The following is a 25,530-nucleotide window of genomic DNA, read 5'->3' on the forward strand; positions in this document are numbered from 1 at the left end:
TCTGCAGTTATTTTCCTGCACAAGTGTGGTCATTGTCGTTGTTTGAGACTTGTGGCAGTTACTTTCCACACAGGAATCTCTAGCACAGGAATAATGGCCAGAAGGTTTGCTTTAGTGATGTTGGTTGTGGAACACCAAGATAATTCCCCTGCCTTTTGGGCCTTTTTGGGCAGGGGTAGAGTTGCTGCCTTACAGTGCCAGAGCCTGGATTCTATCCTGATTCGGTGCTGTCTGTATGGAGTTTGTACGTTCTCCCTGTGACCATGTGGGTTTTCTCTCAGGGTGCTCCAAAGATGTGGAGGTTTGTAGGTTAATTGGTTTTGGTAAGTTGTAAAATTGTCCCTCGTGTGTGTGTAGGATAGTGCGGGTGTACGGGGTGATCTCTGGTACAGTGATGGGCCAGACTTGGTGGGCCGAAGTGCCTGTTTCTGCGCTGCATCTCTAAAGTCTTAAAGAATCTAATGTTCACTTGAAGGAAGATGTTCTCAGTTCAACCCTTGATCTATAAGATGGTGTGTCCACCAGCGCAGCAGTCCTTCAGTGATGTGTTTATCTTGGGGCCCTTGTATAACCATGAACCCAGACCTATTGACTCGAGAGAATGTTGAGATGAATCCTGTTGAGGGCAGGGTCTGCTATGTTTAGCTTGCATTGAGTCGGTTAAAATCAAACACACAATGTTCACAGCATTGCATCCCGACTTTGGATTGGAAAGGAGAGACGTGGAGGTTGAAATTGGTAAAACTGAAATGTCAGTGACAGATGAAGTCCTGAAGTGGCTCGGAGACGAGATGACTCTCACTGGGCCACACCACAAAGGACTTGAGACAACTTGCGTTTACTGGAAATTATACCCAGAAATTGTACTGGAAATTCAACATCACACTACCCAAATCCAAAGATGCATTTTACAAAGAGGGCCATTTATAAAGCTGCTGCTTCAGATCGACACTGAAAGGTCCAGGTTTATTTCACAACTGTTTCTAATCGTTAACCCGGCAGGATTTCTATACCTTCCTGCGTCTCTATGATTCTAGGTCCCAGCAATGATCCCTGCACTCCACCCATGAAGAAAGCTTCAGGTGAATTGAGTACCAATGTGTATTAATCTAGACAATGATCCCATTCCTTCAGTCGGCCCATCCCTAAAGTCCTATGTGTTGGGCACTTCCCTTCCGGTGCTGGCCAATGGTGAGGAGCTGCAGCTAAGCCAGCGTTTAGAAACAACCCAACAATCAGTATGAAGTGGACATTCTTTGCTATTTTGCGCTTCTGTTACTTTGCACTTTAGTATTTGAGGACTGTAGTAAGCGGGGGAAATGGGCAGAGAAGAGAAAGCCACGTGTGTGTTGAGAATGAAATAATTATTAATCGGACAATTGCGAGCGGGGCAATGAAAGGAATCTCAAAATTAGAATTATGAGTAAATCAGGAATTAGATTATCCGATTCTTTCCATTATTCTGCTGAAAGTGAAAGAAAGTCTGGAGACGGGGTGACTTTGTGCTCAAAATATTGGTCAGTTCAACGAGAAGAAAACATCCACGTCAGACATTTTTTTTAACCATCATTTTTCTTAATCGCATGCAGACCCAGTATCAGTGTGTCTGGAGTTCATAAGTTGTAGGAGCAGAATTAGGCCATTCGGCCCATCAAGTCTACTCCACCATCCAATCATGGCTGATCTATCTCTCCCTCTCAACCCCATTCTCCTGCCTTCTCCCCGTAACCCCTGACACCTTTACCAATGAAGAATCTCCGCCTTAAAAATACCCAATGACTTGGCCTCTGTACCCAGTGGGTATCAGGAGGTCTGGAGACCCTTTACTCACTGGCCATCAATGGGTCTGGAGCCTGAGGGCTAGATCCAAAGCCTTGATCTATGCAATGTCTCCTATGAAGCCACTCAGGGAAGTTCCTTTGCACCAGTTTCGCTGGAGAAGCCCTGCGGGGAATGAAGCCCACCTCACGGGTCTTTGCCCAAAATAACACCTGTCAGAAACCCCATCCATCTCCCTCTCCTTGAAACTGAAGAAATATTTTGAGCAGAAACAGGTACCCTGAAGAAAAACTGCTGCTGCTTCACATGCACAAGTTTAGGGGGAAAAAATGTAACGTTATGTTTGGAAGGCGTTTGGTGGTAGACTGAAAGGGCCCTGGTGTAGAACCAGAAGTGGGAGGAATCAGTTCTACACTGAGCACAAATGGTCTATCAGTCTCGCTCTCGATCATCATGACAACAGCTTTGAGGAAGAGGCCTGGTCTGTTTGTGTATCAGTTGATTGCAACAGAGGGTCTCTGCTTGACCTTGGTGTCTGCATGCTTGGCCAGACATAGCCGGGCAACAGTCCAGTGGCCCTGACTGAGAGCAGTTGTGCGGCAATTGGGGGAAACAGTTATGTGGCTATCAGGGATGCAGCCACCACTACTAAAGCCCGGTTCATCAACTGACTTCATCGCTCATGAATGGGGAACCATCCTCGGAGATTTTGAAAACTAATATTCCTGGAGTGTCATGGTGATTCTGATAGGGAGACACTGGAGATCTGTTCCGGATAGAGTTTGTCCAAATCACATTCCAGTGTTCTTGAGATCATTTAATGGGTGAAATATCATTCCTTCCGAGTACACAATGCACAAGAATGAAGTACATGTATCTGAGCCGATGTTTTTGCTTTCTCGAGCTGCTCTTAAAGTTGCGTCTGTTCTTGGTCCCACTCATTATTAATATTGTATTGGACTGTGTACAAATTTTGACAAAATAAAGACCTACACTGAGAAAGTGCTTGCCATGAATACTTTCATTATTGGCCTGGGTCCATTGGGTAGAGTGTGAATGACAATGTGTTGTACACTCCGCGTTTATCTCCACGTGTTTGCTAAACATAGAGTACTTCACACTTCGGCATAACGTCCGGACTGGGGAAGAGGACGGAGGGAGCCGGCGATGGTGGACGCAAGAGCAAGGGCCGGTAAGAGAGTGGACTAGAGTCTTGCCTTCCCCGCCCCTGAGGTCAGCAGCAGGAGGTGTCCCGCCCCGGACCACGAGGGCTGGAGGCGGCAGGGCGGGAAGAGGGACGACGGTTCGCTGTGCGATCCAGATGGAGGCGATGTCTGAAGGCCCTGCAGCGGCCTGGGGCTCGCCTGGATCAGGCGCCGCTCCAGGGGACCGGACTGGACTTTAAAAATGGCGCCAAAACCTGGCGATGATTGTGTGCAGTTTTAGTGGACTATTTCTATGCCCTTTGCACTAATCAAAAGTAGACAGGTACATGGTTGTTTGGAGGGATATGGACCAAACGCAGGCAGGTGGGGCTAGTGTAGCTGAGACATGTTGGTCGGTGTGGGCAAGTTGGGCCGAAGGGCCTGTTTCCACGCTGTATCACTCCATGACTCTAATCGATTGTGCTTAGGTATGGTGATACTTTACTGAACTGTGTGCAAAAAAAGAATTTCACTGTGTGTCTGTACATGTGATAATAAAGAACCATTAACCATGCTATTTGTGTAGGAAGGAACTGCAGATGCTGGTTTATGCTGAAGATAGACACTACATGCTGGAGTAACTCAGCGGGACAGGGAGCATCTCTGGAGAAAAGGAATGGGTGACGTTTTGGGTCGAGACCATACTATTTAACAACATAGAAAACATTTGGCCTACTGGGTATATGACACCTCTCAGACCAATCTCATTCCCCCAATTATTTCCCAGCAGCCACTATCTAGCACATGCCTGTTAACACTGCCCCTCCAAATTCTGCCAACCAAGGGGTACTGTGCAGCAACCCATTGATCTGACTACCAGCATATATTTGAGATGTGGGGGGAGACCTGAAAACCTGAAGGAAACCTCACTCCAACACAGGAATACAGGGCAATCTCCACACAGTGTCAGAGATCAGGATCGAACCCTGCTCAGTGGATATGTGAGGCAGCTAGCTGCCTGTATTACCCGAGGACCCAAAGAACTGCAGGTGCTGGTTTACCAAAAAAAAACACATGAAGTGCTGGAGTAACACTGCGGGTCAGGCAGCATCTCTGGAGGACATGGAGATATGGCGTTTTGGGTCGGGACCCTTCAGACGTGATCCATGACCTGCAGATGCTGTCTGACCTGCTGAGTTACTCCAGTACTCTGTGTTTTTTTGCATGTATTACCAGCAGTCACTGGAAGAGACTTGTGTCCTCCAGAGATGTGGAATATGTCAAAGTTGCCTGAAAGCACTTGTGCAAGTCTTGAGAATTCCAAAACAGATTTATCCTGTTTTCAGTCGGATGTCAATAGTCAATAGTCGATAGTCGTTTATTTGTCACGTACACATAAATGTGTAATGAAATGAAACATTACCCGCAGTTGAACAATAAGACCAATAAGAATAATCAATAAAAATGCAATAACACATACAATCATAAACTAACACCAAACAAAAAGAAACATCCATCACAGTGAGTCTCCTCCAGTCCCTCTTCACTGTGATGGAAGGCCACAATGTATTTTCTCTTCCCCTGTCGTCTTCTCCCGCGGTCAGGCTGTTGGAGTTGCCACGTCGGGGCGGTCGGGGCTCCCGACATTGAAGCCCCCGCTGGGCGGTGAAAATCCCGCGGCCTATTCCAAGCCGCGCCGGACGGTGAAAGGTCCGCGGCGGGCCGACCCAAGCCCCGCGATTCGGGGCGGGCGAACACGCTGCCTCTGCCGCTGCCAGTGCTCAATGTAACCTGTAGATACTATGCTAGAGCATAGAAACTATCGTTTGTATATATATATGTATAAATGTACATCCCCAATAATTTTTTTCATGTGACTTTAATCTGAATTATTCAGCAAGACAGGTGAGGCATATCTACTGAACATATTACTGCTATTGTGGCATCTGTGCATTTTATCTTTGGCATAAACCAGCATCTACAGTTCCTCTTACACAACAAGAACATAGAAACATGGCCGTAATGCCGAGGTAGACACAAAATGCTGGAGTAACTCAGCGGGACAGGCAGCATCTCTGGAGAGGAGGAATGGGTGACGTTTTGAGTGGAGACCTTCTTCAGACTGAGAGTCAGGTGACAGGGAGACACAGATAAGGAAGGGTAAGGTGTGAAAATGAGACATCAAAAGAGATGCGAATCAAGGAAAATATAGGATAGATCATTGTTAGCTAGGAAAAGGTGACAACAACACAAACAAAAATTATTTGCAATGCTGAGGCTTAATAAGGCACAGGTCAAACTGCACTTGGAGTATTGTGAGCAGTTTTGGGCCCCATATCTGAAGAGGGATGTACATCGTTGGAGAGGGTCCAGAGGACTATCTTTGGTTGGACTTTGCTGGACTTTATCTTGCACTATTCACGTCATTTCTTTTATCATGTACAGGAACTTCCCAGGTTACGATGGTTCGACTTGCGATGGTGCGAACCGCCGCTCGCTTCCGAGCACGTGATCGCGCGCTTTCAATGCATTTTGACTTACAATACAATACAATATATCTTTATTGTCATTGTACAGCGGTACAACGAGATTGGGAATGCGCCTCCCATACGATGCAATAAATTAATTAGCTAGTCAGTGGTAATTTAAACAACCCAATGAAACAAATTAGAACAGTTTTAAAACAGAATAAAGTGCAAGTAGATCTGTGCCGGTTCGCTGTGCGATGTGACCATCCGGCTCAGCAGGACCGGTCCATGGCAGCTATGGTCCTGGGGATGAAGCTGTTCCTGAGTCTGGAGGTGCGGGCGGAGAAGGCCTTGTATCGTCTGCCCGATGGTAGAAGTTCGAACAGACGGTTGCAGGGGTGTGAAGAGTCTTTGTGGATGCTGGTGGCTTTTCTGAGGCATCGTGCATTGTAGATGCCCTCCAAGGCTGGTAGCTGTGTTCCGATAGTCCTCTGAGCTCTATGGACTACCCGCTGAAGAGCTTTCCTCTCTGCCTCCGTGCAGCTGAGATACCACACAGGGATGCCATGTGTTACGATGTTTTCCGTTTTCCGTTTCCGATGGGTTTCTCGGAACGGAACCCCAATGTAAGCTGAAGTTTACCTGTATCTGCACTGTGAAGGGCTCGATTGTAATCGGGCGTTATCTTGTTGACTGGTTAGCACGCAACAAAAGCTTTTCACTGTACCTCGCTCGGTACATGTGACAATAAACTAAACCAGACTAAAGTAAACGAGAACAAGATTTATAGTCAAGCTTTACAATAGTGTTTAACCTAACACAATTCATTTCAAGCATAACAGATGCTTGACTGCTAGGCTTAGTGTGGAAACTACCTTGTCAGTGGAAACGTCAGTGCAACGGCATTAAATCTCAGAGATATTTAAAAATAATTTTTTTATCCCGATTTTAAAATAAACATACAAGCAAAATCTATTGTAATAAAAAAATTGTCATTCATTTTCAAGACTCTTAAAGTGCAATTAATATGAACATTAAATCATATATCAAAACAGTGCTTGCTCTCAAAAACATTTTTACGAGGATGTTGTCAGGACTAGAGGATCTGAGCTATAGGGAGAAGTTTTCAGCAGGCTGGGACTCTATTACTTGGAGCGCAGGAGGATGAGGGGTGATCTTATAGAGGTGTATAAAATCATGAGAGGAATAGATTGGGTAGATGCACAGAGTCTCTTGCCCAGAGTAGGTGAATTGTGGACCAGAGGACATAGGTTTAAATTGAAGGGGAAAAGATTTAATAGGAATCTGAGGGGTAACTTTTTCACACTAAGGGTGGTGGGTGTAAGGAACAAGCTGCAGGAGGGGGTAATTGAGGAGGGACTATCCCAACGCTTAAGAAACGGTTAGACAGGTACATGGATAGGACAGGTTTGGAGGGATATGGACCAAGCGCAGGCAGGTGGGACTAGTGTAGCTGGGGCATGTTGGCCGGTGTGGGCAAGTTGGGCTGAAGGGCCTGTTTCCACACTGTATCTATAACTATGACTGTTCTGGCAAATGTTCTTGTTTCAATTATCCAAAAGTAAAAATGCACATGCTGCAAATCTGAAGTAAAACAGGAAATGGCAGAAATACTCAACAATTCAGACTGCATCTGTGGGAAGAGAATTCATGTTTCAGATGAAAGACCGTATGAAATAATTCCCTTTTTTCTATCTGCTGGAATTATGAACTCTGTTTCTCTCTCTCTCCAGATGCTGAACTTAAGTATTTCCAGTATGTTCTGTTTTCTTTCCTGTTTTAGATGAGCCATTTTCTGGGGGTGGGGGTGAATGGCTGGGGTGCTGCCTCTGTTACTGACACCCCTAGATTGTCCCTGCAGTAAACATCCTCCGTCAGCCCGGAGCAGAGATCAGTTCACACGGGTCTCCCACTCATGTTGAAGACCATCATGGTCGGGCACTTGTGGAACGTAACCTTTGTGCTACAAATCAACCTAAACTTCACTGTTAACCAGATCTTAATGCTTGCAGTAAGATTATTATGCAGACTATTTCATAACCTGAAGATTTGGAATTGAAACTGACTACGGGTGCCGTCTGTACGGAGTTTGTACGTTCTCCCTGTGACCTCGTGGGTTTTGTCCGGGTGCTCCGGTTTCCTCCCACTCTCCAAAGACCTACAGGTTTGTAGATTAATTGGCTTCGGTAAAATTGTACATTGTTCCTGGCGTGTAGGATGGTGCTAGTGACATTGCTAGTGCATGTGATCGCTGGTCCGTGCAGACTCGGTGGGCCAAAGGGCCTGTTTCCGCGCTGTATCTCTAAAGTCTAAAGACGGTGTTGGTTGTTCGGCTCTAGATTCAGTTATTGTATATGGATGATGAGCAAGGCTGAAATGAGATGTAGATGAGAATATTTAGGTGGCTCCCTGACCTACAGTGGAAATGTGGCCACTGAGTCAACTACATTCAAACAAAGATTGAATACACGATCACTCAGTACAGCCAGTGTAAGAAAATAACACCAGATGCTGGTACAAATCGAAGGTCACAAAACGCTGGAGTAACTCAGCGGGTCAGGCAGCATCTCAGGAGAGAAGGAATGGGTGACGTTTCGGGTCGAGACCCTTCTTCAGACTGATGTCAGGGGGGCGGGACAAAGGAAGGGTATAGGTGGAGACAGGAAGATAGAGGGAGAACTGGGAAGGGGGAGGGGAAGAGAGGGACAGAGGAACTATCTAAAGTTGGAGAAGTCAATGTTCATACCGCTGGGCTGCAAGCTGCCCAAGCGAAATATGAGGTGCTGTTCCTCCAATTTCCGGTGGGCCTCACTATGGCACTGGAGGAGGCCCATGACAGAAAGGTCAGACTGGGAGTGGGAGGGGGAGTTGAAGTGCTCAGCCACCGGGAGAGTACAGTACAGCCATGTCTTCACAGACCCTTACTTCACGAAAGTTGCCATTTATACCTCACGCTGCCTCGGCAAGGCCAGCAGCATAATCAAGGTCGAGTCACACCCCGGCCACTCCCTCTCCCCCCCCTCTCCCATCAGGCAAAAGGTGCAAAAGTGTGAAAACGCACACCTCCAGATTCAGGAACAGTTTCTTCCCAGCTGTTATCAGGCAACTGAATCATCCTACCACAACCAGAGAGCAGTGCTGAACTACTATCTACCTCTTTGGTGACCCTCAGATTATCCGTGATCGGATTTTGGTGGCTTTACCTTGCACTAAACGTTATTCCCTTATCATGTAATTTATACACTGTAAATGGATCGATTGTAATCTTGTATTGTCTTTCCGTTGACTGGTTAACACGCAACAAAGGCTTTTCACTGTACCTCGGTGCACGTGACAATAAACTAAACTGAACTGGTAGGATGACAGGATGATGATTTGGTGGCTGGAACTCCAATCCCATTGCTAGAAGCAGAACAGAGAGCAAGAGAGGAAAACATTATGTAGACAAGACTTCCTGATCTCTCCACTCCTGGACAATGGAGATTTGCATTTTTAAAAAAAACAGGAGGTGTCCTGTTATACTTCACAAAGCAGTATTGTCCAGGTAAGGGATATGATGAAATACGGTTTAAAACAAAATCCACCACAAAGCAACAAATGCATTCTGAAGTTATTGTGTGCTCTTGAAAGCCAAAGAAAGATGTCCAGTTTTCATTGTACAAACGCCTGTGTTCTCTTGTCTCATTGTGCACAATGTCTCTACCTGAGAGTGAATACAAAAGGCAAGTTTTGGTAAATTAATAGCCACAATGGGAAAGAATAGTTGCCCATTTATTCCCCACTGAACTCAAATATCTTATTCATATCTTTCAACCGTGCACCTTCATTGTGCTAAATGCACGTCTCCCGTACTAACTCATTTATGTTCAGGGTTTCTGATCTCATTTCCCCCCTCATCTTTTCCCTTTTCCTGCCGCTTTTAGACTTTTAATATGCAAACTAGAGTCAGCAAACCAAAAACGAATTCAGTTCCTGCCCTGATAATGATCAACATTGAACTATTTTGGTTCAATTTCTCAGTTCAACAAAGGAAAATGCTGCTGTTGGCAATGTAACTCAGCCACTCTCAATAATAACACGTGGCCGGCACTGTGGCGCAGCGGTAGAGTTGCTGCCTTACAGCACCAGAGTCCCGGGTTCGATCCTGACTACGGACGTTGTCTGGACGGAGTTTGTACATTCTCCCCGTGACCGCGTGGGTTTTCTCCGGGTGCTCCGGTTTCCTCACACGCTGCTAAGTAAGTTAATAGGCTTGGTATAAATGCAAAATTGTCCCTAGTGTGTATTGGGGTCGTGTTAATGTGCGGGGATCGCTGGTCGGTGCGGACTCGGTGGGCCGAAGGGCATGTTTCTGTGCTTTATCTCTAAACTAATCTGTAAAATCGCATAAAGATATTCTGTTTTAAAGGGACCTTTATATCCTCTTCACACTGCAGCTGGAGATACGAATATTGATCTGCATGTGTTTTCCAGACCTGCCCATTAACAGCATTAGAGACAGAAGCAGAGATAGGTGATTTGGGCTTGATTTCCGCTCTCATAATCAATAAGATCCTCGTTGATTTGTTACCCCTGCTCTCTTTCATACTCGTTTTGTACCTTAAATATCCAAAAAAAGTTTCATTCTGTGGTGAATTTACTTGGTCACTCTGCATCCACCGTCCTTGTGAGCAGAGAAGTCTGAAGATTCACTATCCTCAGGGTGAAGACATCATTTCCGATTCATTTTGAGACTCTGATCTAAATACCTCAGCCAGAGGAAGCATCATCAGCCAAGCCCTGTATGATGTTTGAATAACTCATAAGCCATGTGGAGAAGGCAGGAGAACACGGTTGAGAGGGAAAGTGCTAGTGGAATCAAGGGATTTGGGGAGAAGGCAGGCACAGGTTACTGATTGTGGATGATCAGCCATGATCATAATGAATGGCGGTGCTGGCTCGAAGGGCCAAATGGCCTCCTGCACCTATTTTATATGCTTCTATGAAAGATAGATCAGCCATGATTGATGGGCTGAATGTCCTAATTCCGTTCCTATGACTTTTGAACGTATTTCGATAAGGTCACCTGTCTTTCCTCTAAACTTTAGATGGTATGGGGAGAAGGCAGGAACGGGGTACTGATTGAGAATGATCAGCCATGATCACATTGAATGGCGGTGCTGGCTCGAAGGGCCGAATGGCCTCCTCCTGCACCTATTGTCTATTGTATCTGCCCAGTCTGCTTGCCTCTCATAGAGATAGAATCGTAGAGAGCCCTTTGGCCCAACTTGTCTAGGCCAGCCAACATGTCCCACCTACACTAGTCCCACCTGCCTGCGTTGGTGCACAAACCTCTGTACCTGTCTACATGTTCTCCTCACGAGAAACCGCACCCAAGCCTCCCACAAAACTGCTGACCCCAAAATTAACTTGGTGTCCCTTCCTCGCAAGTCCATTGTTCCTTAAGTGATTTGTTCTGTCTCTTCCACACAATGACTGCCACACAAACCGCAGTGCTGTGACAATACCTATGTTTGGCCAAGTTGAGCCTGACGGGTAATTTATCTCTCCTCTGTAGATGGGTAGATGGTGGACAAATGTATCCAGCCTGGCCATCCATTCTGTTCTCAGACCGTCTGCAGAGTGAAATGCTCCTTCTGTTACGTACACAACCCATTGGGTCTCTTCTGAAACAAAAAATGGTTAACAATTTAATTGCCAATGATAGGCAGGAGAAGGCAGGAACGGGGTACTGATTGAGAATGATCAGCCATGATCACATTGAATGGCGGTACTGGCTCGAAGGGCCGAATGGCCTCCTCCAGCACCTATTGTCTATTGTCTATTGATAGCAACCTCTGGAAAATCTCTCAAAATAATTGGGGGCAAGATGATTTCATTCTAAATATGATTTTTTTCGGTCCTTGCTGCCTATTTACATATTTAATGGTCCCCCCCTTCCTGTTGGCCCATAGTTGGCACCCAATGCAGGATCCAGTGGCACAAGTCATCACTGGCAGCACAGTGGTAGAGTTGCTGCCTCACAGCGCCAGAGACCCGGGTTCGATCCTGACCACGGGCGCTGTCTGTTCGGAGTTTGTACGTTCACCCCGTGACCTGCGTGGGTTTTCTCCGGGAGCTCCAGTTTCCTCCCACACTCCAAAGACGTACAGGTTTGTAGGTTAATTAGCTTGGTATAAATGTAAATTGTCCCCAGCGTGTGTAGGATCGTGTAAGTGTGCGGGGATTGGTGGTCGGCGTGGACATGGTGGGCCGAAGCGCCTATTTCCACGCTGTATCTCTAAACGGAAACTAAACTAAACTGCGGCTCCTCCTAATGGCCGTCACCACTGGAGTGAGAAAGACACCAGTCACTCCTTTGCTGAAACAAAGACAGGCACACACTGCTGGAGTAACTCGGCGGGTCAGGCAGCATCTGTGGAGAAAAAGGATGGGTGACGTTTCAGGTCGTGACCCATCTTCGTTGGGTCAAACTACTAATCGTCCACACAATGGTGAGAACCTTTACTGCCGACACGCCAGTTTGTCAAGAAGGCAATCTTCACAGGTAGACACACAATGCCGGAGTAACTCAGCAGGTCGGGCAGCATCTCAGGAGAGAAGGAATGGGTGACATATCGGGTCGAGACCCTTCTTCAGATCCTTCTCGACCCGAAACGTCACCCATTCCTTCTCTCCTGAGATGCTGCATGACCCGCTGAGTTACTCCAGCATTGTGTGTCTACCTTCGATTTTAACCAGCATCTGCAGTTTTTTCCTACACAAGGCCATCTTCATGTTGGCTAATTGGCGTGGACATTACTTACTGTAAACTCCGATTGGATTTTTTTTTTTTTTTTTTTTTTTTTTTTAATTTTTTTATTAGATAAATTTTTATTGGAGATAGGTACATAACCTGTTTACATCTTTACAGTCATACATTTTTAAATTGATAATATTGTCAATTATTATTATATTGTCTCCAATACCTTTTGCCCCTTTTTTTTTTTTTTAAACTAGATAGAACTAAAGAAATAGATGAAGTAAAGAAAGAAAAGAGAGAGAAGAAAAATAAAAACAAAAACAAATTTTAAGATAAGGAAAAAGTTAGTTAAAGAAGAATGGAAAAATTTATTAAAATAACAAAAACTTCATTCGAGATATATTCGTACATTTCAAAGTATAGCATTTCATCCATTCTTTAGTCCGAGTGCTAGTCAGGTTCCTGTGCTGAACTATTCTGACCCTTTAAGTAATCAATAAAAGGAGACCATGTTCCAATGAATAATTCCTGTTTGTCCAACAGGGAAAATCTGATTCTTTCCACGTTTAAGGTCTCCGTCATTTCTATAATCCACATTTTGATTGTGGGGGCCGTAGTGCCTTTCCAAAATTTTAGAATTAATTTTTTTCCTGTTATTAAACTATAATCAATAAAGTTTCTTTGTGTTGTTCTAAATGTTTGATTTAATTCTAATATTCCGAGTATAATTAATTTTGGATCTGGGTCCAATTGTGTGCTGGTTACTTTAGATATTATGCTAAAAATATTTACCCAGAATTTTTTAATTTTTATACAGTTTGCAAACATATGAAATAATGTAGCTTCTAAATGTTGACATTTATCACATTTAGGTGAGATATGTTGGATTTTAAGGAATAAAACTAGCTATGGGTGGCACGGTAGAGTTGCTGCCTTACAGCGAATGCAGCGCCGGAGACTCAGGTTCGATCCCGACTACGGGCGTCGTCTGTACAGAGTTTGTACGTTCTCCCCATGACCTGCGTGGGTTTTTTTTTCTGAGGCAGTGAATTCTACAGATTTACAACTCTCTGACTGAAAACGTTTTTCCTCATCTCCGTTCTAAACGGCCTACCCCTTATTCTTAAACTGTGGCCCCTGGTCCTGGACCTGCCCCCCCCCCCCCAACATCGGGAACATGTTTCCTGCCTCTAACGTGTCCAACCCCTTAATTCTTATATGTTTCAATAAGATCCTCTCCCATCCTTCTAAATTCCAGTTTATACAAGCCCAGTCGCTCCATTCTTTCAACATATGACAGTTCTGCCATCCCGGGGATTAACCTTGTGAACCTACGCTGCACTCCCTCAATAGCAAGAATGTCCTTCCCCAAATTTGGAGACCAAAACTGCACACAATACTCCAGGTGTGGCCTCACTAGGGCCCAGTGCAACTGCAGAAGGGCCTATTTGCTCCGAAACTCAACTCCTCTTGTTATGAAGGCCAACATGCCATTAGCTTTCTTCACTGCCTGCTGTACCTGCATGCTTACATTCAGTGACTGGTGTACAAGGGCACCCAGATCTCGTTGTACTTCCCCTTTTCCTAACAGTCTAGTAGAATGAGGAACCTTCGTGACACATTGTTGCTCCAAGGACAGTAGTTATTCGGTGAATAGTGGGACGGGACACGGTCACGACACTTACTCATTCTGCCCAACGTGCTGGGATTGTTGTGACGTGGACCAGAGTTCCTCCCTCAGTGCCTTCAACACCTCGGCAATCAGCACATGGTTGGCACTGGATGTCCTCTGCGTCATTTGGTGCATCAGCTGATGAAACGTGATGGTGGAACCCTCCACGGATCGCTCAAAACTCTGCTTCATTTCCTTAAGCTGCAGGTTGGCCGGGTCACTCTGGAGGGGGGGAGATTAAAGCATCGCGCCTGATTAAACACAAAGTTAACCCGTCGTCGTGCTACCAGTTCCACTGTTGGCATCCTCGTTAGCACATCTTCCCCGGACAACAATGGGCCATTATGGACTCCACCCTTCCTGAGCTCATCTGTTGCCAGCTAATGTTATGTTCTGGACTTTCTTTGCCTCCAGTTTAACCCCCCCCCCCCCCACAACCCCCCACCTTCCCTCCCCTCCAACCTCCCCTTTATCTTTCAGACTGACACGTCACTTATCCTATGTATAAGAAAATAACTGCAGATGCTGGTACAAATCGATTTATTCACAAAATGCTGGAGTAACTCAGCAGGTCAGGCAGCATCTCGGGAGAGAAGGAATGGGTGACGTTTCGGGTCGAGACCCTTCTTCAGACTGATGTCGGGGGTGGGACACCTATCCTTTTTCTCCAGAGATGCTGCCTGTTCCGTTGAGTATAAACCAGCATCTATAGCTCTTTCCTACACGTAACTCTAGGTGGGTTGGCTCACAAGGTAATGGCCGTGTTTCCACCTGCAGTGGTCATTCCTGGAGAGCCCTCTTCAGAGGGAAGAATGGAGACTGTGAAAAATAAATCTGAGTCAACTTCAGCCAGGAGCTCCCCTTATTTGACGTCGCTCATTGCCACAACTGGCCTTAACAAGGGGCCACAGTTTAAGAATAAGGGGTAGGCCATTTAGAACTCGGATGAGGAAAAACTTTTTCAGTCAGAGAGTTGTGAATCTGTGGAATTCTCTGCCTCAGAATGCAGTGGAGGCCAATTCTCTGAATGCATTCAAGAGAGAGCTAGATAGAGCTCTTAAGGATAGCGGAGTCAGGGGGTATGGGGAGAAGGCAGGAACGGGGTACTGATTGAGAATGATCAGCCATGATCACATTGAATGGCGGTGCTGGCTCGAAGGGCCGAATGGCCTCCTCCTACGCCTATTGTCTATTGTCAACATTTGTGTTAAATTAACTGGGAATGCGTGGCACACCGTGCCCCACGGAACTTCAATCTTTAACATTTCTAATCTATTCCATCCCCTACACCAGCCATCTTATGCTGTCTTCAGACTGGAGACGTTTCAAAGTAACAGCGTTATCCTGTCGCAGGGCAGCGATGGAAACTTTAATCTTGGTGTTTGCAGACCCTGCCACCGTCCAGACTGTCTGCCTACGCCGTAATTACCACCGATCAATTCTGAATTCTACAGAGTTCTGCAGAATAACTGAGCTGCAATCTTTCTGCATCAAATCGTGGCTCTGTGATATGTTTCTGACCTTGGCAAGACTGATTAACGTCTCTGACACTTGTAACTGATTCTATCAGCCACTGGTTCCTCTGAACTCGGTCCCAGATTGTTGACTGTTTAACTATAGTATTTAATAAATTGCTTTGCCATTTCCTTACTTAATAATTATGCAGTGCCATGAGAACCTGCAATGTTGTCGTTCATACTGGCACTAAATAATTGGCGCTGACATCTCGAAATCAATCAGGCTTATCAATCCTGCCCTCAGCCAGTATCCCATATATACACCTTTATAGCAAGGGTCAAAGGATAGTTAGTACTGGGGGTATGAAACCCAGTACACACGGTGGCAGATATATCAGATATTTGAGGCCAAGAACGATACAGTTGCTGGAAATCAGATAACCAGCGTTTAGACAGTTCTGAGAATGGCCCAGTGTTTAGTTTACTTTAGAGATACTGTGTGGAAGCAGGCCCTTCGGCCCACCAAGTCCGCGCGTCGACCAGAAACCACCCATACACTCGTTCCACCCTACACACACACGGGTCTATTTACAGAAGCCAATTAACTACAAACCCGAAGGTATTTATTTCACAAAATGCTGGAGTAACTCAGCAGGTCAGGCAGCATCTCGGGAGAGAAGGAATGGGTGACGTTTCGGGTCGAGACCCTTCTTCAGACAGTTTAGCAGTTTAGACAGTTTCTTCGAGAGTTTAGCAACATGCTCTCTCGTTGCTCCCCCTCTGTGATTTATCCTGCCCTCCTAAGAGAGTTTAACTACAAACCCGCACGTCTTTGGGATGTGGAAGGAAACCGGAGCACCCGGAGAAAAGCCCACGCGGTCGCCAGCTCTAATGCTTGTTGTTTCTTGTTCAGGCCAACGTCCTGCCCTCTGTTAACCTCGACATGGACAAGGTGCAGGAGAGTGTTCCTGTTCCCTTGTCAACCACAGCTGCCCCACACGGCCGGCACCTGCCTCCCATCCGCAACGGATCAGGAAACAGAAAGGAAACATTTCCCAAAGCACTCGTCCCGAGTTAGTCTCAACCCCCCCCCCCACATCCCAGTATATTAATTTACAATATACATTAATGACTTGGATGAAGGGATTAAAAGTACCATTAGCAAATTTGCAGATGATACAAAGCTGGGTGGCAGTGTGAACTGTGAGGAAGATGCTATGAGGTTGCAGGGTGACTTGGACAGGTTGTGTGAGTGGGCGGATGCATGGCAGGTGCAGTTTAATGTGGATAAGTGTGAGGTTATCCACTTTGGTGGTAAGAATAGGAAGGCAGAGTATTATCTGAATGGTGTCAAGTTAGGAACAGGGGACGTACAACGAGATCTGGGTGTCCTAGTGGGGGAGTCCAGAACAAGGGGCCACAGTTTAAGAATAAGGGGTAGGCCATTTAGAACTGAGATGAGGAAAAACTTTTTCAGTCAGAGAGTTGTGAATCTGTGGAATTCTCTGCCTCAGAAGGCAGTGGAGGCCAATTCTCTGAATGCATTCAAGAGAGAGCTGGATAGAGCTCTTAAGGATAGCGGAGTCAGGGGGTATGGGGAGAAGGCAGGAACGGAGTACTGATTGAGAATGATCAGCCATGATCACATTGAATGGTGGTGCTGGCTCGAAGGGCCGAATGGCCTCCTCCTGCACCTATTGTCTATTGTCTATTGATGTTCCTCAACGTTGTGGCAACAGCAGCAACAGGACCTGGTGGGAATGGAGACCCCATGAATGCAGTTACGGACTCATGGCTGTGAATGTCCCAGGTCGTAGTCATCGTCGTGTAGCCCGAGCTGTCTGACTGTCACACATCCAAACCTCCTTCTGAGGAAGGGTCCTGACCCCAAATGTCAGCTGTCCACGTTCTCCAGAGATGCCGCCTGACCCGCTGAGTTACTCCAGCTCTTTGTGTCTGGTTTTTTGTTTAGATTTTTTTAGATATTTTTTTAGATTTAGAGATACAGCGCAGAAACAGGCCCTTCGGCCCACCGGGTCCGCGCCGCCCAGCGATCCCCGCACACTAACACTGTCCTACACACACAAGGGACAATTTTTACATTCGCCCAGCCAATTAACCTACAAACCTGTACGTCTTTGGAGTGTGGGAGGAAACCGAAGATCTCGGAGAAAACCCACACAGGTCACGGGGAGAACGTACAAACTCCGCACAGACGGCGCCCGTAGTCAGGATCGAACCCTGGTCTCCGGCGCTGCATTCGCTGTAAGGCAGCAACTCTACCGCTGCGCCACCGTTTCCAGTAACGTTAGCTGCCGGACACCCGGTGCGGACAGAACGGATTAACGGGGTGTGTTCATGCATCTGTTGTGCCCAGAGAGGCTCAACTTGCCCACTACAACCAACATGTCCCATCTACACTAGTCCCACCTGCCTGTGTCTGGTCCATATCCCTCTAAACCTGTCCTATCCATGTGCCGGTCTAACTGTTTCTTAAACGTTGTCTCAACTACCTCCTCTGGCAGCTCGTTCCACACACCCACCACCCTCTGTGTACAACAGTTGTCCCTCAGTGCTGCTGCGGGTAAGAATTTCAGTGTTCCGTTTCGGGGCGTACGACAATAAAGAACTCTTCTTGACTTGGCTTCTTGACTCTTGTAAGGACAGTAAAATGTATCTCACCTCTTGCCTGAATGTGGACTCGCCATGTGCTGAGGTTTTGTCCGAGTGAGTCACCAGCAGGATCTTGGGGAAGGGGATAGACCGGCTCCCCGGGCAAGTGATGGGATGGAAGACCAGGCCCGGCTTTGCCAAGACGCCACCTTCTGTCACTTGGACAAGCTGGAGCTTTGGGCTGGACTCCTGGGCGGTGATTGCTCCACCCAGACCCGGGCTCCTCTCACTGCCAGGGGGGTGCACGATCGGTGGCAAGGGCATGTGGACTTTCAGCAGCTGAAGGGGACCGTTCCTCCTGGGGCTCCCGGCCAGCGGGTTGGTGTTGCTGATGCCAGCGTGGGCAGGATGCCGATTCTTGGGCCTGTAAACTGTCGAGGCGTCCCCAGGGTAGAGCGAGGTCGCACTGCCCACCTCCTCTGGCATCGCCTCCTCTGGCATCGCCTCCTCCGGCATCACCTCCTCTGTGGGCTCGCAGGGCTCGTAGACACTGGCTAAGGCCGGGCGGAGGTCCACCGTGATTCTCCGCACCACTCTGGTGGGCAGATGTTGAGGAGGGACGGGCAGCGTTTCCGAGTTGCCCCGCTCCCCAGCATCGCTCACCTGTGTTGTCTTTGGGTCGGGCAGAGACCTGATGGTGGGCAGGGTGGTGGTGGGCAGGGTGGTGGTGGGCAGGGTGGTGGTGGGCAGGGTAGTGGTGGGCAGGGTGGTGGTGGGCAGGGTGGTGGTGGGCAAGGTAGTGGTGGGCAGGGTAGTGGTGGGCAGGGTGGTGGAGGGCAACATGCTGGCCCCCCAGCTGCTCCTGCTCGGGGCCAGCCTCAGCGCCGAGCCCGACCCGATGCTCAGGCAGCGTTTCACCAACAGGCTGATGTCCAGCCGCTTTGGGGATGGGATCGGCTCCAACTTCCCCCTCCTCTGGTACAAGCCGGCCCTTCGCATCCCGGTCACAAAGCTGTGTGTGTTGAGCTTGGGATGCTGCCAATCGCCAAGCCCGTGTCAAGTCTCAGCGGCTCTTCAACGCAGGGCGGGTAAGACATCCGTAATGCCTGAAATGTAAAGAAAACATTCACAGAGTCAGAGAGCAAGGAAACAGGCCCAACTTGCCCATGCCAACCAGTGTGCCCCATCTACTCTAGTCCCACCTGCCCATATCCCTCTAAACCTGGAACAGCTTCAGAGGGATATGGGCCAAGCGCGGGCAGGTGGGACTAGAGTTTTCAATCCCACAACATTTTCCCATCCCACTGAGTCCGTGTTTGGAAAATGTTGATCGAGTCTAGTTCAGAGATACAGCGTGGAAACTGGCCCTTTGGCCCACTGAGTCCGTGCTAACCAGCGGTCACATGCACACTAGTTCCATCCCACACAAACTAGGGACAATTTACACAAGCCAATTCATTTACAAACCTGCATGTCTTTGGGATGTGGGAGGAATATAGAGAATCCGGAGAAAACCCACGCGGTCACAGGGAGAACTCTGTACAGAGTGAACCAGTAGTCGATATTGAACCCGGGTCTCTGGCGCTGTGAGGCAGCAACTCTACCGCTGCGCCACTGTGCCGCCACTGTGCCGCGTTGATGGGGTGATGATAAGACCGGGATTAACTCCGGTTTATGTATTTCTATCCCTTGATCTGCAAACTTTAACATTCAGCCTGGCCTAGGGATCAAACCGTTGGCATTTACAGCTGTCTGACCCAGTTTTCTTAACTGATCCAGCAGAGGTCAACTTGTGCACATCTGTCTCGGGAAGATAAGAAGAGAGTCTGTAACCAGCAGCAGCACTAATCATAGAGACACACAAAATGCTGCAGTTACTCCAGCATCTTGTGTCTATCTTCGGGTTAAACCATCACAGAAACTTAGGAAATATGTGCAGGAGGAGGCCATTTGGCCCTTCGAGCCAGCACCGCCATTCATTGTGATCGTGGCTGATCGTCCACAATCAGTAACCTGTGCCTGCCTTCTCCCCATATCCCTTGATTCCACTAGCCCCTAAAGCTCTATCTAACCCTCTTTTAAATTCATCCAGTGATTTGGCCACCACTGCCCTCCGTGGCAGAGAATTCCACAAATTCTCAACTCTCTGGGTGAAAAAGTTTTTTTCTCATCTCAGTTTTAAATGGCCTCCCCTTTTATTCTTAAGACTGTGTGGCCCCTGGTTCTGGACTCCCCCCGACACTGGGAACATTTTTCCTGCATCTAGTTTGTCCGTCCTTTTATAATTTTGTACACCTGCGGTCCCTTCCTGCTGAATGAATCATCTCGGCGCTCTGACAAAAACTGTCAGGACCAACGCCACTCACCGAAGGCTCAAGATTTGGAATTTGCACTGATAACCACGGCCGCTTTGTGCATGAAATTTCATCAGTTCCTTCTTAACAGTTATCAAATGGTAACTCAAATTTCACCGTAACTTAACTGGTACGTGACAATAAACTGACCTTGAAACCGCCATGGTTACCTAGTCAGTCGGCATTGATTCTGGGACAATAGACAATAGGTGCAGGAGGAGGCCATTCGGCCCTTCGAGCCAGCACCGCCATTCAATGTGATCATGGCTGATCATTCGCAATCAATACCCCGTTCCTGCCTTCTCCCCATACCCCCTGACTCCGCTATCCTTAAGAGCTCTATCTAGCTCTCTCTTGAATGCATTCAGAGAATTGGCCTCCACTGCCTTCTGAGGCACAGAATTCCACAGATTCACAACTCTCTGACTGAAAAAGTTCTTCCTCATCTAATGCAATGTTATGTCAATGGCACAACAATAATCCCAGAGAAGGTGCCTGGAATCCAAGATGTGAACAGAATACTAAACACAAAATGCCGGAGTAACTCAGCGGGACAGGCAGCATCTCTGCAGAGAAGGAATGGGTGATGCATTGAATTGAGGGTCTCGACCTGAAACGTCACCCATTCCTTCTCTCCAGAGATGCTGCCTGTCCCGCTGAGTTACTCCAGAATTTTGTGTCTATCTTCCATTTAAACCAGCATCTGCAGTTCCTTCCTACACAGAATATTGATGCTCTTGCGGAAACAGGCCCTTCTGCCCACCGAGTCCGGACCGACCAGTGATCCCCGCACATTGACACTACCCGACACACACTTAGGACAATTTTAAATTTATACCAAGCCAATTAACCTACAAACCTGTACGTCTTTGGAGTGTGGGAGGAAAACCGAAGATCTCGGAGAAAACCCACGCAGGTCACGGGGAGAACGTACAAACTCCGTACAGACAGCGCCCGTAGTCAGGACCTAACCTGGGTCTCTGGCGCTATAAGACAGTAGCTCTACCACTGCGCCACTGTGACCCGTGCCGTTTAATGAATACTTGAGCCATCACAAATAAAACAACTTTAAGTCTATCTATTAAATCATCATTAATTAACATGATGATTCATTTGAAGGTCTAAAAGTATAAAAACATTATATTTTACATCATGAATTTCTGGGCTAAAATGTAGAAACTATTGGCAATCTGTCATCATTTACTCCCAAAAATGTTGCTAAATTCTGACCTCCCAACATGTTAACAATTTTCTGTATCAATGTGGACTTTCAAATAAACATCAATGATGTTCAACGGCATGGCAGACAAATCATCAAGAACAAATCGTATTATATTGAAAGAGCAAAAATCAACCAGGAGAGAAGGCACAGTAAACAATGTACAAAGTCGCAGACGACACCACTGTAGTGGGTCGGATATCAACTGATGACGAGACGGAGCACAGGAAGGTGAATGAGAACCTGGTAATCTGGTGCCAAGACAACAATCTCTCCCTCAATGTCAGCAAGACAAAGGAAATCGCCATTGACTTCGGAAGCAAAGCAGTGTACAGTCTACATGGGTGGTGCCGAAGTAGGAATGGTTGAAAGCTCCAAGTTCCGAGGAATAAATATGACCAGCAATTTGTCCTGGACCAGCCACATCGAAGCTGAGGAGGAATTTCCTTAGTCAGAGGGTAGTTAATCAGTGGAACTCATTGCCACAGAGGGCTGTGGAGGCCAAGTCAGTGGATATTTTTAAGGCAGAGATGGACAAATTCTTGATTAGGGTTACGGGGAGAAGGCAGGAATATGGGATTAGGAGGCAACCAGCCATGATTGAATGGCGGAGAAGACTCGATGGGCCAAATGGCCTAATTCTACTCGTATAAGGTGAACTTGTGAACATCAACTGGAGACCGGGAGTGAGGGGTGGCTGCAGATTATTGCCAAAGGCTCGAACAAGTTAGAGCGAGCATGCACAACCTAAAAGTGACCCAGCAACTTTCAAAATGGATCTGCATTGTCCAGGAGTAGCTGCTGGTAGTTGTGAAGGGAGTTAATCCGAGATGGGACAAACTTGAGAATAACTCAAGGTGGGATGGAGAAGCTGCTGTAATATTTGAATACTTCGGTGGTGGACTTGATGAAGTAAAGTTCTGTTTCACTTCGTTCCACTGGGAACTGCAGGCAGGGACTCGAAGGCTGGGTACGGAAACACGTGGGTGATCCCTGTCAGGAGGCAACTCCTGAAAGTCTCATGATTCCGCAGATGACAAGTGAAAAGATGAGCAGTTTCTAGTCGACTTCCCAGGAGAACTGGAAGCCTGTAGTAGCTGAGTACAAGACAACGGAAAAACGCAGAAAGGCACCGCCCAAACCAGCTGCCTGCCCCTTTTCCGGGGTTACGTCCGCGCCCGGGTAGTTTTAGAGAGGGACTACACGCTGTCCACAGGCACCCTGGGGGACTTCCGGGACCGCTGGGCACCGCGGGGGGTGGGATGTATCCTTGACAAGTTAGGAAAAGGGGACGTACAACGAGATCTGGGTGTCCTAGTGCATCAGTCACTGAAAGGAAGCATGCAGGTACAGCAGGCAGTGGAGAAAGCCAATGGAATGTTGGCCTTCATAACAAGAGGAGTTGAGTATAGGAGCAAAGAGGTCCTTCTGCAGTTGTACAGGGCCCTAGTGAGACCGCACCTGGAGTACTGTGTGCAGTTTTGGTCCCCAAATTTGAGGAAGGATATTCTTGCTATTGAGGGCGTGCAGCGTAGGTTTACTAGGTTAATTCCCGGAATGGCGGGACTGTCATATGTTGAAAGACTGGAGCGGCTAGGCTTGTATACACTGGAATTTAGAAGGATGAGAGGAGATCTTATCGAAACATATAAGATTATTAAGGGGTTGGACACGTTAGAGGCAGGAAACATGTTCCCAATGTTGGGGGAGTCCAGAACCAGGGGCCACAGTTTAAGAATAAGGGGTAGGCCATTTAGAACGGAGATGAGGAAAAACGTTTTCAGTCAGAGAGTTGTAAATCTGTGGAATTCACTGCCTCAGAAGGCAATGGAGGCCAATTCTCTGAAAGCATTCAAGAGAGAGCTAGATAGAGCTCTTAAGGATAGCGGAGTCAGGGGGTATGGGGAGAAGGCAGGAACGGGGTACTGATTGAGAATGATCAGCCATGATCACATTGAATGGCGGTCCTGGCTCGAAGGGCTGAATGGCCTCCTCCTGCACCTATTGTCTATTGTCTATTGTCTATTGACTATTGACAAGGAGTGTAACATAGTTGTTTAATATTTGATATCTAAGAATATTTGTTTTTTTGTCCTCTGGTGGTGGGTTTGTTGATATTGTTTTGTGTTGTACATATTGAGACTGAGACTGACTCTCTTCCCTCCCCCCCCCCCCCCCCCCCCCCCCCCGCCCCAATCTTTGCACATCCCCAATCCTTTCCATTCGCCACTTTAACTCCATGTCTCGTGTATTTTGTGTTTTTATGAACCGTTGGCAGATCAATTTCCCTCCTGGGGTAAATAAAGTTCTATCGTATCGTATCGTATTGTATCGTATTCTTGTAAATTATTTATTACAATTATTTTTGGTAATAAAAAAACACAGAAAGGAGCAAGATAAATAAATGGTATAGGAAAATAACTGCAGATGTTGGTACCAATCGAAGGTATTTATTCACAAAGTGCTGGAGTAACTCAGCAGGTCAGGCAGCATCTCGGGAGAGAAGGAATGGGTGACGTTTCGGGTCGAGACCCTTCTTCAGACTGATGTCAGGGGGCGGGACAAAGGAAGGATATAGGTGGAGACAGGAAGATAGAGGGAGATCTGGGAAGGAGGAGGGGAAGGGAGGGACAGAGGAACTATCTAAAGTTAGATATCGAGTGTTGAGGGCGCGGATAAATAAATGCTTTGGCGTTAAGTTCACCTGAGGGGGGATCTTATAGAAACATATAAAATTCTTAAGGGGTTGGAGAGGCTAGATGCGGGAAGATTGTTCCCGATGTTGGGGGAGTCCAGAACTAGGGGTCACAGCTTAAGGATAAGGGGGAAGTCTTTTAGGACCGAGATGAGAAAACATTTCTTCACACAGAGAGTGGTGAGTCTGTGGAATTCTCTGCCACAGAAGGTAGTTGAGGCCAGTTCATTGGCTATATTTAAGAGGGAGTTAAATGTGGCCCTGTGGCTAAAGGGATCAGGGGGTATGGAGAGAAAGCAGGTACAGGTTACTGAGCTGGATGATCAGCCATGATCAAATTGAATGACGGTGCAGGCTCGAAGGGCCGAATGGCCTACTCCTGCACCTATTTACTATGTTTCTATGTTTCTATGTTTAAAGAGGATCAGTATTTAGTACCAGCTTTATAACACAAAGCATAAACAAAAACGTACAACAAAAAGAAAAGAAAGGCATCTTTACTTGCATCATGCCAAAGCATTTTACCGTCCAACGGGCACTTTTGAAGAATACTCACATGTTGTCGGGGAGGAATTGAATGATCTAACTTGTGCTGGTGAACTCCAACTGCAAGGCAGGCAAATGCTAACAATCAGATCAGGTATTTGGCGATGTCGTCCGGGGAATAAACATTGAGCAGGACTTGGGGCGCTCCACCTGTCCTCCTCCGAGAATTCCCAGGGCTCCTCCACTTCTCCCAAAGACAGGAGACAATGTCCCAGTTTAATGTCCCGTCCGATGGATGCCACCTCCTGCAGTGTAATGATCCGACACACCACGGGCGGTGCCAACCTGTATACTTTGCCGAAGTCTCCGATGTGCAACTTGAGCCCGAATCTTTCCTATTTAAGAGGCATTCTTGCGACAGAGCTACTGGTAACACCCAATACAAAGAAGATGTCTGGTACGTTTCCCGGGTCACGGAGTAATTTGTAGTAAACATCATCCTTGCCGAGCGTTTTCTGTCGCCGCTTGCAAGTTGTGTACATAATGTCCTGTGTACACTTTGCACTGTGGAAACAATGTCAATGTACCTCCTCCACTAGCGTGGCCCACCACAGTGTCTGATTACATCCGCCCCCCACCGAAGCCAGGTTAACGTGGACAAACCGAACAAGTGGTTTGTAAAGTCCTTTAGAAATTACAGGGCGTACTCCCTAAGAAACGCAAACACAGCAAGACCCACAGAAAATGCATTGTTTCTCCAGCAGACTTACTGGAAACAGGGTTTACAAACGTCTTGCAAAGACCGCTGTGCAAATGCGGTTTCGGATTTCTAATCTCCATTATATTTGCACCCGTGATACAATCTGGAAACTAACCCGC

At 47.1% G+C, this 25,530-nt stretch overlaps 1 protein-coding gene across 2 annotated transcripts; it reads right to left on the reverse strand.

Annotated features, from left to right (window-relative positions):
• Positions 1–8,507: 8,507 nt before the first annotated feature.
• On the reverse strand, positions 8,508–25,008 carry LOC144607232 (uncharacterized). 2 transcript variants are annotated; one of them, XM_078423915.1, is made up of 5 exons: positions 24,722–25,008; positions 17,967–19,003; positions 13,841–14,049; positions 10,921–11,079; positions 8,508–9,116 (listed from the first exon to the last, which is right to left on the reverse strand). In XM_078423915.1, exons 2-5 carry the CDS (start codon positions 18,894–18,896, stop codon positions 9,113–9,115), a joined length of 1,302 nt encoding a protein of 433 aa, XP_078280041.1. In that variant the 5' UTR covers positions 18,897–19,003; positions 24,722–25,008; the 3' UTR covers positions 8,508–9,112. The 2 variants fall into 2 exon arrangements, with proteins under 2 accessions (XP_078280041.1, XP_078280040.1); XM_078423914.1 differs by lacking the exon at positions 8,508–9,116 and having other exon boundaries at positions 10,798–11,079.
• Positions 25,009–25,530: the final 522 nt, after the last annotated feature.

Source organism: Rhinoraja longicauda, chromosome 28 (assembly GCF_053455715.1).
Source record: "Rhinoraja longicauda isolate Sanriku21f chromosome 28, sRhiLon1.1, whole genome shotgun sequence".
In the NCBI taxonomy this organism is placed as follows: Eukaryota; Metazoa; Chordata; class Chondrichthyes; order Rajiformes; family Arhynchobatidae; genus Rhinoraja; species Rhinoraja longicauda.

Excerpts from the sequence above, each read along its gene's own strand:
- LOC144607232 (XM_078423914.1), bottom strand. The coding sequence starts at position 18,896 with ATGCGAAGGGCCGGCTTGTACCAGAGGAGGGGGAAGTTGGAGCCGATC. Across the intron at positions 14,050-17,966 it reads AGTCCACATTCAGGCAAGAG|AGTGACCCGGCCAACCTGCA; the intron begins GTGAGATACATT and ends CCCCCCCTCCAG. Across the intron at positions 11,080-13,840 it reads CAGCACGTTGGGCAGAATGA|AAGAGACCCAATGGGTTGTG; the intron begins GTAAGTGTCGTG and ends TTTTTGTTTCAG.